Source organism: Anser brachyrhynchus (assembly GCF_964034855.1).
Source record: "Anser brachyrhynchus genome assembly, chromosome: 16".
NCBI lineage: Eukaryota > Metazoa > Chordata > Aves > Anseriformes > Anatidae > Anser > Anser brachyrhynchus.
The window spans coordinates 11,633,027-11,645,351 of record NC_137734.1 but is presented as its reverse complement, the minus strand read 5'-3'; the positions used below and the strand labels follow the sequence as shown (position 1 = coordinate 11,645,351).

At 51.2% G+C, this 12,325-nt stretch overlaps 1 protein-coding gene across 3 annotated transcripts in view; it reads left to right on the top strand.

The window, feature by feature from the left end:
* The window catches only part of TOX2 (TOX high mobility group box family member 2), a 136,919-nt gene that overhangs the window by 103,650 nt on the left and 20,944 nt on the right, over positions 1-12,325 (top strand). For all 3 annotated transcript variants that reach the window (XM_080557880.1, XM_080557878.1, XM_080557879.1), the window contains exon 4: positions 9,724-9,963. In XM_080557880.1, the coding sequence (XP_080414006.1) occupies positions 9,724-9,963 (240 nt within the window). The remainder of the gene's footprint in view (positions 1-9,723; positions 9,964-12,325) is intronic.

Sequence of the window (12,325 nt, the reverse complement as noted above, 5' to 3'; positions counted from 1 at the left end):
TAAGGTTGGAAAAGACCTTCAAGATCACCTGGTCCAACCATCCCCCTACTACCAATGTCACCCACTAAACCATGTCCCTAAGCACCAGGTCCAACCTTCCCTTCAACACCCCCAGGAACGGTGACTCAACCACTTCCCTGGTCAACCCATTCCAAAGCCTGACCACTCTTTCCGAGAAGAAATGTCTCCTAATTGTTTTAATTGTTGAACCGTAGTGCTCTTTGTTCAATTCTTTAATTGTTGAAGAGTAGGGGCATGATGTTTCCATTTTTCCAACCAGGGACGTCGCCCGAATGCCAGGACTTTTCAGCTCAGATGGAGGGAGGCTTTCCAGTTCCCTCAGGACCCTGGGATTCATGTCATCAGGTCCCATAGACCTGTACCTGTTTAGATTCATCATGTGGTCTTGAACCTGCTCTTCACTTACAGAGGGTGGGACTTTGATCCCCCAGCCTCCATCTGCTGGTTCAGGGAAATGAAAGACTTGGGAAGCCCATCTACCAGTGCAGACGGAGGCAAAGAAGTTGCTGAGTACCTCAGCCTTCTCCATGTCGGTTGTTACCAATTACTCAGATATAGAAACTCACTCCTAATATAAGAAATTAGCCACCTATAATCACTTATACACTACTATTTTCATCCCTCAGTCTATTTTCACAAATGTTAAAGGTGCATGGCGGCCCTCGGGGACTCCTCCTGTCACCCCAGAGCAGCAGCCCGAAGGGAGCTGGGTCCTCTCTTGTGCTGTTCCTCGAGGCTCTGTGCAGAAGGGATGCCACCATTTATTGCCGGGACATCTTGCAGGAAAGCCTGCGGGATCTGTGGTGTGTGGTGGCTCCAAGCTAATGCTTGGGATGGAGCCTGAGCAACGAGCAGGGAGCTGGGCGGGCACTCCTGCAACGTTGTTGGTGCTCTTGGATGGAAGAGAGCAACGACATGCTGGGATAGTCCCAGGTCTGTTTTGGTGGAGGTGGATCCACTTTCATTTGTTCCTCCACATCTTCCGATGGATTCATCTCCATGGGCTCCACAGTCCTTGGCAGGAGGACAAGCCAGTCTCTGCCCGGGACTGCCCCAAACGGGATGCCTTCCATTCGGAATGTTTTCAGGCCAGGGTGCCGAGCCAGAGGGTCGTCCAGTTCCGCCCCCAGGTCCCATGCCACTGTCAGCTTGATTTTCACGCATGGGTTCGAGGCTGCCGTCTGTTTTACGGCCATGCCTGGGTCCCACGCTCCGTTCCAGACTATGGGCACGCCTCTGCTCCCCACGGCTCTCTGCCTGATGCTCCTGACTTTGCTCCACACCACCGTTGTGCCTATGGCAAGGCCCAGGCCCCCTGTCGCTGGGTGTTTGAGGGGACGGCCTGTTCCCCGCGTCGTTGCGGTACCTGTGGTACCGCTTATATGCGTCTGTGGGCTGCGCGCCAGAGGTCTCTCGAGCACTGGTGTCTCTTGTGCTGCTGGCGCTATCCCTCCACCCACGACACATCTCCTTCATGTTAACTGCATTCCTTCTTGGTGCTTCTTTGGACGGCATTGCTGTCCTCGCACACCAAGGAGGGCCGCTTCTCGCCTTTCTGCTTCTAGTCGTCTTCCTGCCGCATATGCCGGCTGTCAGAGGAGCTAGTCGCTGAGCGAGTGGTGGGCCAGCTGCAGGGGGCCTGTTTTATAGGGCCCGCAGCAAAGGCGGGGCAGTGGTGGCCACTGTGACCTCAGCAAGGCTCTGTGATGGAGTGGCCCACACGTGCCCAGAGGCGGCTGTGTTGGGAGCAGCCTGGAAGATGCCCTCACGTGGAAGAAGGAGGAGGGTTTGGGGGGCTGAGGGCCATTTGCATGAAACTAGGTCTCTGCTTCTTGGGAATCGGTTCGTGCTTCTCAAATCCTGTGGGACAGATTTGCAGGGCAAGTGATGGTCCCCATGAGCACTGAAGCGCATGGCTGAGGAGCAGATCCGCAGTCAGAGGTGACCTGCAAGGCACGGCCAGGGACCCGCTGCAGCAATAGGTGACCCTGGGAAGCATGCAGCAAGCCCCACTATCGAGACATTTATTTTCTTAGGTTTTAACCATGGATTCTGAATACACCTTCCTGCCTGTATCCCTGGGATTAAAAAGTTAAAAACGAAAATTAAAGAAAAATTTGAGGTCAGGTTGATGGTTGGATGTGATCATCTTGAAGGTCGTTTCCAACCTAAATGATTCTGTGAAAATCGGACGGATAAATAGGTCTCACGCTAGAGAGATTTTCCCCTTGCTTCCCCTGGGGATAGCTTTGCCTCACCCCTATAATGCAATAAAAGCACTGCCTGGGATGGTTTGTCTGCTCCTCCGGCCATCCTGAGCGCGGGGACATTTGGAGCAGTGGGACCTGAGGGCTGCAGCTCGGCCCCAAACCCTGCCCTTCATGCATGCTGCACAAGGTGGGGTGTGCAGGGCACTGGGCACCGTGCTTTGAACCTGTGCTTTGCAACTCCGTGCTGGAAGGCACCGAAGACTTCCATACCACGGCACTCTGTGACCCCCAGAGGCAGTCCTGGGGCTCCCCCTCCACAAACACCTTCCAGCAGCAGCCCCAAAAGCCCTGGAGTCCTCCTGCACCCACAGCACAGGGGCAGGAGGTGGTACCCGATGGGATCTGGCTGTCCCGCTGCTGGCATCCCCTGCAACGTGGTCCACACCGATGTCACCACTGCGCCTCGTGTCCCCAGGCGGGTGGGCATGGAGCAGCTCCTCCCGTACAATTCCCCCCGCAGAGGGTCTCAGCCCGCCAGGCCTCGCACTGCAGGGATTTCTCATCCACCCCCTTTGCTGCTTCTCGCTGGCCCTTGCCAGCAGACACAAAGGGATGTGACAAATCATTAAGCTTTATACCCCTGTGGGGTGGCAGGGGGCTCGGGACCTGGTGCTCTTCAATATTTTCCTGTTACCTGGAAGTTCTAGCCCCTGCTTTGGGGACGTGGTGGTGTCATGCCTGGGTGAGTGGCAATTGCCTTCATCTACAAGTGGTTTTAAAAAAAACAATAAATAATGTATTCAGAAAACACGCCAGAAATGAATGGAACAGATGATTTGCAAAAGTTTACTGAATTATCAGGCTTGATCTTTAACCATAAAATAATGTACTTTAAAAAAAGGAGCACGAGGGGAGCTGTGGGGCTGCCAAGGGTCAGCTGCAGGAGTCGTCCCCTTCAGGACTGGGATTCGGGATGGGCCGAAACCTGGCAATACTTTGGTCTTAAGAAGCAATGTGCCAGCTGGGGTGCGGGTGTGTGGTGGTGCTGGGATGGAGCACAGTGGTGCAGCTAGCCTGGTTTGTCTTCCAAAACCCAGAGGCGCCTTTCAAACCATACATTTGTGCTGGCACCTGGACTGGCACCTGGGTGGCACGTCCCGGGAGTGGCAGCTGGACCCCTTGTGGGCTCCTCTGCTGCACAAGCCCACGATCCTACTCTTGTTGGCGAACGACCGTGATGGACAGTTGTATCACATGAAAACAACAGAATTCGGTTCGTGCCGTCCCGAGCTGCTCTGTGCCTCTTGGCTGTGCCCTTCCAGCACGGGGAGCGATGGGAATATTAATGAGGGATATTTCCCGTTTGCCGAGCAGTCTCCATCCTGTTTTGCACCACTGTTCTCACCCAGAAGTTACAGTAATCTTCATAACGAGGTGTTAATTGTGTTCGGAGGACTCTTTCTCCCCGTAATAGCAGGATATCGTGCCGCTGGGTCACAGACCGTCACAGGGCTGGGGGCGGATTGCCAGGCAGGTGCCTTCCAAGCCCAGTCCTTCGTCCTGCCTTTCCCACCTGCCAGGGAGCTTCTCTTTGGGGACAAACAGGCAGTTCCCTCTCACTTGAAGGGATAACTGAGCTAATGTCGGGGATGCTGAATGTACAGCCTGAGTTTCCAGGCCGCATTCAGGCACAGTGCTTGCAGGAGCGTGGAGCCATGGTCCAGGCTGCTGGCGAGGACCACGGAGATAGGAGGCTTCTCTCTCCCTTCCTCCTAGGCAGTGGCACAAAGCTGCCGTTAATGTGCTAGGAAGGTTTTTGTGTGGTTTGGTGTTACTGTTATTAAACTACACAGTATGCTGGTCGCTGCTGCTTTGATTAAGGAGGGGAACTGCATTGGTGCTGAGTCCCCACCAGCTCGTGCAGAGGTGGTCGAGGCTGGAAGAGACCTGGAGCAATTTAAGCAGCACTAGAAGCAAATCTAGTGGATTTGTTATCCTCTAGCAAATCTGGAGGACACAGACAGATGCCACTGAACCAGGAGAAGCCCTGGGAGCCTGCCGTGGGGTCAGCTGCATGGCTTTGTGCTTTATGCTCCCGAGCACTAGGTTTGAAGCTGCCAGTATCAATTAGAAAGGTCGGGGGTTCAAATTAGGTAGCATTTAAAGCAGACCATAAAACTTTCTTTTCTCAAATATATCTGCTCAAATCCTCTTTAAGTTAGCACATCGAGCTAGTTTGTCTGGCTTGAAATAACTGAGCGAGGAGCTCTCGGTACCACTGGTGCTGATGCTCAGTAATTCCTGGAATACTGGGGAGGCTCTGGGGGACGAGAAGAGAGCTAATGTGCAAATATTTAAAAAGGGAAACAGAACAGCCCAGGTAATTACAGCCCTGTCAGTCTGCCATCAATCCTCAGCAAAATAATGGAGTGGCAGATCCAGGCCTCAATTAATAAAGAATTAAGGGAAGGTAATATAATTAATGCCAATCAACATGGGTTGATGGAAAACAAATCTTGTCAAACTAACTTGATATCTTTTTTGATGAGATTACAGGTTTGGGTGCTAAAGGTAACAATGTTATCATAATATATTTAGGGATCTGCAAGACATTTGACTTGGAAGCACAAAGTGTATTGAGAAAGTTAAACAATGCAAAAAATCAACGTTACATGCATGTGGTAGATCAGCTTGTCACTGTTCCTTCCCGGAGTATATATTTGCCACTGAAACCATTAAATAATCACCAGGGAGATTTGTGGATGGTGCAGCAAGTAGGCAAGAAATGACAGAGGTGCAGAGCTTTCTGCATGGCCCGGTAAACTAACCACAAGTGTCAACACGCATTTGGGGAGCCAGTGCTGTCCCACCTGCAGGAGGGAAAGTGTTTGGAGATGAAGCCCCTTCTTCTTGGCGATGGCTCTGGGAGGGTGGGGAGCACCCATGCTCCGAGGTGGGTGCTGGCTGCAGGGCAGGTCACATCCGTGACCTGAAGAACTGTGAAACTGAGAGCTGTGCATTCAAATGTGCCCTAGAGCAAGTCTGCGCCACGAAAACATGTTTTTTACATCGTGAATGTGGATTCGCTCTCTTTGTTGCCTGGCTCTGAAGTCAGAGATGCTCCTTACAAACCTGTAACTGTAAAACCTCTTCCTGGGTTCGATGAAGAAAAACTGCAACTCTGATACAGTTCCCAAAAAAGTCCTTGTGCCCAAACCCAAAGCAGGCACCTGGTGCACAGGGGATGCTCGGCCCCAGCATGCCAGGGGGAGGCACAGCTATAGCCAGGACCCCCCCCTGCATGCAGAAAGGCTCTGCCATGGGATGGGTGCCCCCCAGCCTCTACAAAATGAACTGCTTCCTTTTTAAATCCTCTGCTACTGTTGCCCTCATATTCATAATAGGATGATCAGTGGAACCAAAGATGTGGCTGTTACTTTAAAGGATAAATTAGTTTGACTCTTAACTCAATAATTAAAACTGTTATGGCTATGAGCCTGCAGGGATAATGTACTATTATTATAGTCATTTGTTTCAATTAAATGCTTACTGATTTTACAATAGCAGCTGGGCACCTGTGTGAGATAGCTATTACTCTGAACAAGACATCTCAAATTCCAGCAGAAATTTGTCACCGCACTAAAGCATTTTACATAGACCATGAAAGTTTATTAGGAGCAGTTACAAATCGGGAAGAGGAGGGGTGGTAATTGGGGATATATTTTCTTATCAGCTTCCCTCTCTCCCTCTCTCTCTCTTTTTTAAGTAAATCATCTTTAAGCATTTCAGCTATGGTGATGCGTTTACATTTAAACTTCAATACAGGAAAAAGCCTGCTGGGAAAACTTGGCTTCAAAGCTGTTCAGCAGCTGATTTCTCTCCCTGGTTGCTTGTGATTGTAATGGCTTGTTCTCAGGAGCAGACCCGAGGGTTCCCAAACCACAGCCTTGAGCCTCATCACAACGGCGCTTGGGTGCCCGCGCTGCAGAAGGGTGGCTGGTCCTTCTCCATGGAGCGCAGAGCCCGTGCCGTTTGTCAACCCGTTCTTCTCTCCTTAGGATTAGCCGGAGCCTTTATAGGACTGATATGCATATTCATTAAAAAATATATATATATTGTGGGAAAAAAAAGAAGCTGTCTTTGAGTTAGCGCAGCCTTTGGGAATCTGCTAAGTAAGATGCACTTAATTACTTCGGCTATGACTACAACACATTTCTCTCCTGTCTCCGCTGAGATGTAAAGCAGCTACTCGGTGGAGGCTGCAGATACCCCCCGGGCCTGTGTCAGCGTCGCACAGTGACCTTGTTGCACCGAGTGGTGCATGGCGCGGGCAGGATCTGACCCGGCTCTGGGACCAGCCCTCCTGGTGGCAGAGTTAATCGTACTTGTATATAATTAACACGTCCTCGTGGCGGGCATTGCTGGGGTGCTCTGCTTTGCCATGGTCACAATTTCATTTGTCATTTGCTGACCTAGCAAGGCCATTTGCTGCAGGGGAGCAGCTCTGAGCCCTGCCCTAGGTGTCTCCTTCCTTGGGGCTGTCTGGGGTTGTCCACGACTTTGGGTGCACACTGACACCCCTGCAGCAGCTCAGGAGCTGCAGGGTCTCAGAGCAGGACTAACATTTTCCCCAGCTTGAGCAAGGGCCGTCACCTCCAAAAAGCCCCCAGAAGGAGCGCTGGGGCGGCTCGCCTTCATTCCCACCCTAAACATGCTAAATTTGGGGAAGACAAATGGCTTTTCCACCGTGCGCCCTCTTCTGTCCTGAGAGCATCAGTGCTGCAGTGAACGGGGGCCAGGAGATGTGGGCAGGGGCTCTGGGCAGGGGGCAGCTGGCCTTTTGCTTCAAAAACTATTTTTTTGTTGAAAAATAGGAAATGGAGAAAAGTTTAGTGAGTGGCAAATGGTGGGGCCAGATCCTGCCCTTCCCTGGACAGACCCGCTGGCCAGAGAGCCTGGAGGTGGGGGAAAGGGAGCACTGGGGAAAAGAACCAGCAAAGTTTGTAAGTTTATATTTATAGCAAAGGTTATAAGTAAAAATGTCTCTTTTTAATGATGTACAGATACAGGCCACTGTATGGGAGGAGGCTTTGGGGTGTCCCAGGAAAAATGCTGGTGCGGTTGGGTTGCTGTCAGCAAGAGGCTTCTTCAGGGATGCTGTGGGCCAGGGCTCAGGTTTCCCTTTTTTCCTATGAATTTTCATAAGCATTTACAGCACGTGTCCCATATCCATAATTGCACTCCTGGACTTGTTCTGCTCTGTTGCATAAATAACATGCACTGTAAAGAAAAAGTGTATGATTACATATTTAATGGATAAATGGAGCCGTTGTGGTCTATTGGCCACATAATAAAAGTTTCAGAAAAATTGTCTTAATACAGTATTTACCCAAGAGACTGCCATGGCTGCAAATATGAATGTGCTATTTAAATTTTTTAAATTTTTTTAGGCCACATTTCATAGCCTTCCCCATTTCTAAAACACCCATCTTCTAAACTTTTCCTTCATTTAAATTTAAAATAAGAACAATCAATTATTCTTTTCCTTAGCAGCGAGCAGATCTCCTTGGGCATGAAAGGTCTGGATTAAACAAACGAAATCAGAGACAAACATACCTTTACCTCCACCAGAATTTGGGAAGGAGCCTGCTGCTTGAGGGCGAATGGGTGCCAACCCTCCTTGCCACCTTGCAGGCTCCTCATCACCACCTGTCCCACCCTTGCCATTTCCGCGGCATTTGCAAATTGGATTGCCAATGCAGGAATCCCCTCTCCCATGCACCCCGCACTGCCGGAGCCCTCTGTCCATCCCCACCTTGCTTTGCAGGCGTGGCTGCAGCATACACGCCCGCGACGTCTTTTTGGCCAGGATTTCCTATGTGTTGCATGTTGCAAGGAAAGGCCAAAGCTTTGCAGTCAGGCAGCTTTTAAGGGTGCTTAAAACTTCCCATGGATCAGGAACCTGAGAGTTTCCTTGGCTGCACAGCGGAGCAAAGCCAGCCCTGCTGCTTTTGCACACATGCATTTTCCTGCTAGCGTGAGGACAGCAGTGCAGCGCGGCCCCCGAGCCAGCCTTGGCCAAACTCCTGCTACTGTTTAAATGCAAGGTGTGCTTTTCTTCCTGCAAGCTAAATCCCTGCACTTTGTAATTAATGCAGCAAAAGGGCAGAGCTAGGAGAGTGTGCTCCCCTAACGCGCACTCCTCTACCAACAGAGAATCCGAAAGGCAGAGCGGAGCGTGCTGCCTGGTGTTGTGCAAAGCTCTTGATTCCTGACCTGCAGCACTAAATCTGGTTTTGCGTTGGGATTTATTTCCTCTGAAGCCTGCCGAGCCCTCGCAGGTCTTCCCTGGGTTTCTTTCTGTATGTGCTGCTAATGGAGTTGGCAAGCCTCCCCTGTTAATGAGAGATTGCACCTCAGCGGGCTTATCGGAAATGAAGGTTGTTAATAAATAAAGCCTGGGTCTTTAAGCTTGTGTTAACATTAATCAGATTAATATAAAAGGGGAAAAAAACACTGTTTCAGCGGGGCTTGCTTTCCCTCCTGCTGCCTCCCTGCGCAGCTGGATTCGGCTGTGCGGCAGGAAGCAGCTCGGAGCCCAGGGCCGGGGGCTCGCCACCGGGGTCAGAGGGATGGGTCTGGATGTGGGGTCTGGATTTGGGGCCTGGGCTCAGCAGACGGAGGCAGCCCCAAACCTTCCACAGTACGGCAGGGGCCGTCCCCAGCCCAGCTGATCTGCCCCCCTTGGCCCTTGCAAGGGTTTTTTCTGTTCCCACCCAACCCAACCACTTAAACTCTGGTTTGTCCTGTGGCACTTTGGTTTATGCCCAAAATATTACTACCTTGTCCAACTTCGCACTCAGCGCCTCTCGTTAGCCATGTGTGTGTGTTTTGTTTTCCTCCTGAATCGTTCAAGGCTGAGCAGCCTTCTTCTGGTGGACGGTGCCCTGTCCCCGTGTCCCTGCAGCTGTGTGCCATCAGTCACCATGGGCCCCTTAGACATCCCCTCACTCCTGCGTTATGGGAAGTGGAAATTAGGGATAAATGGGCATTTTGGGGCAGCTCTGCCATGTTTCCTCCTCTCTCTTCTCTCCCCACATGCATGCACCTACATCGCCTCTCCTCGTCTCGTCTCGAAACCGTAGCGGGCAGCCGGGAGGTCTCTTTGCCCTTCTCTGGTCGTTACTCTGCCACACTCCCTCTGAGTGGGATCAGGACCGACAGCAATATTTAAAATCGGAAGAGCAGGCGGTGACCGCCAGCAGAGCTTGTCCCTACACCCCGGGTCAGCCTCCAAAACTCCCAGGACGTGGTGACACTCTCACGTCTCCCTTTGATTTGGCCCCAGGTTGCTCCTTTCTGAACTTTTCTTTCTGCCCCCTGGTAGGTGCCACTGGTCCCTGAGGCAGTGTGACAGTATAACAACTAAATGGCGATGTAACCGATCAGTCAATACATTTTTTAATTACGAAGTGATATTCTCCTACCTCAGATCCAGGAGATGGTGCACTCGGACGCCACGTCCTACGAGTCCAACCGACAAGTGCCCCTGCTCAACCGCCCCGGGATGCTGGCCGGGCCCATGAGCGCGCTCAGCCAGTCGCAGCTGATTTCTCAGATGGGGATGCGGAGCGGTGTCACCCACGGCTCCCCATCGCCCCCGGGAAGTAAGTCTGCTACACCATCTCCCTCCAGCTCTACTCAGGAAGAGGAGACAGAGTCACATTACAAGGTACGTGCAGTCACACCTCTTCTAACAGGCGGGAGGAGAATGGCAGATGATGTTTTCCAGTGAGGGATAAATCGCACTAAATAAGAGCAATAATCTGTCGTTTTTTGTATATATAGCTTTTGTGTATATAGCCTCTCTTGAAAAACCTTGGGAAAGACTTTCCCAAGGATGGGAAAATTGTTTCTGGACTAGGGTGAGGTGCAGGAGGTTGGTGCTTGTGCCGGGGGGTGCATGCAGCAGCATTGGCAGGGGGAGCTGGGCTTTTCTCTGCGAGGTTGGCCAGGTGCATCGAGCTGCTGTGTGCTCAGTGAGGGTTTTACAAGCAAGGCAAGGTCAGCGCTAAGGCTCTGCAAATTTATTGGCGCAAAACTAGGTTTCTGGTGACAGGTAGAGGAGATTAAAAGAAGGAACAAAAATGATGTAAGGTGGGATTTTACTGGGCTTGCTGGACGTGGCCTGCTATGGATTGAAACAGAAATCATAAGTAACAGAGGAAAAGTCTCCTGCCTTTTAGTTCACCCAGGTGGAGTTTTAGTTATTTAGCAATGTCTTAGTGGCACAGAGTCTCCCAACAAAACTGCTGCTGAGTATAGCATCAGGAAGCCCAAGGCTTTCCCAGGGCTTCTGGGACACCTCAGTTATTGTCCATCTGTCTCAAAATGCCCCAGCAAAGCAAACTTTTCCTGCTGTCTTCTGTAAGTCTTCCATCTGTTATCTGCTGGGGACAAATTGCAGCAATCCAGGGGTGATACCTCAACATGCTGCAGTCTTCGTGCCTGCAGGTCAACCTGGGGCTCCCTGAGGGACTTTAATCAGAGCCTCTCAGGGAAAAGCTTCTCCTGGAAGGTGCTGATCCAAGGATGACACCAGCAGCACTGACGCTGTAACTTCATCCCCTAAAAAACCTGTTAGTGGCAGGATTTGAATGTATAACCAGAGCCACAAACAGTGCAGAGACTGGAAAACCAGGAAAAAGCTAGGAATGAGCAAAAAGAGAAAATGCTTTTCCATGGAAATCCAGGCAAAGTTATTCTCACCATTCATACAGTTTTTCATCCATTGGCAGCTATCCCTTCAGGGCGTTTCACAGCAGAGTGCAGGTGTGGATGCCAAAACTGAGCTTTGGTGGAGTAAAACTGTAACAAGACTTGATACAGGTGGTTGGAAACAGGCGGAGTTCTTTGAACCCTCTGAGTGCACATCAGGAGGATGCTGGGGGATGTGTTGTGCCACTGGACACCATGGTTTGCCATCTCTCGGAGCCCGTATCACACAGCTCCAGGCAATTATCGCAGAGATGAAATCTTTCCTGCCAGTGGGAAATGAGTTTTCATCTTAGTTACACACCACGTTCTCTCCCTGCCTCTTCCAGCATCCCTCAGCTCTCCCCGTGGCAGCCGGGTGCCACGGGAGTCACTGGCAAGGACGTGGCTTTGGTGGTTGGACCTCATGTTCCCACGGAGCCCCTGATGCACGTTGGGGTAGGAGGAGTATGGAAATGTCCAAATTATGACAACGTGCAGCGATTTGAATTTTTTTTATGATCTTAAATGCGTGCCCCCTCATTTTTCCGCCCTGTGAAATGCCCAGCAAGATAGGTGAAACAAGAGGGATGTATTTGATGGAGGAAGGAGACCAGAAATGTAAAGACAGCAGCAGAACCGCTGTGTGCCCTGCAGGTTTCTGTTTGCCTTCTCTATATACACAGCTGTTGGAAACATTCAGAGGGACCCATCGGTCGTTGTTTGTATGACCATTAATAGTCCTTGTACAGCAAGTCATCAAAGCGATGTCTAATGAGCAGAAATCAATCTTGTGGACAAGAAAGCCACACGTTAAAGAAATGAGTCTGACGCCAGAGGGTGGTTCAGGTCCAGCAGGTCCTCAGAGTCAGGGAGCCTGAGATTTTAGGAGATGATCTTGGAGGTCTTTTCCAACCCCAGTGATGCTGTGATTCCATCCTGCTGCATGAGCCTTCGTGGTCGGTCTGAGTGCAGCTCACCCCATACGGGATGCAGTCGCTCCGGCACACGAATACAGCTCAGGGTCCTCAGGCACGTTCTGCAGGGGCTGTGGTCTCATCCCGTGCTGCATCACACCTGGGAAACTCCAGGAAAACCAAGCAGAGTCCTGCCCAGCTCTGCAAACTCCAGGCCAGCCTAGGCACAAGAAGTGCCAGCTCCGTGCACCCTTGCAGGCATCGTCCTTCGGTTTTCCACAAACGTTGTTTGCTCTTTGGTGCTGCCGGAGCAGGGCTGATTGGAAAACCATCGTCGTGGCTGTTGTACCGCGACTGTTGCTGGCTCCTTTGCCTGGCCACCAACTGTGAGGAGAACAGGTCCCCCCACGGCACTTGAGTGAA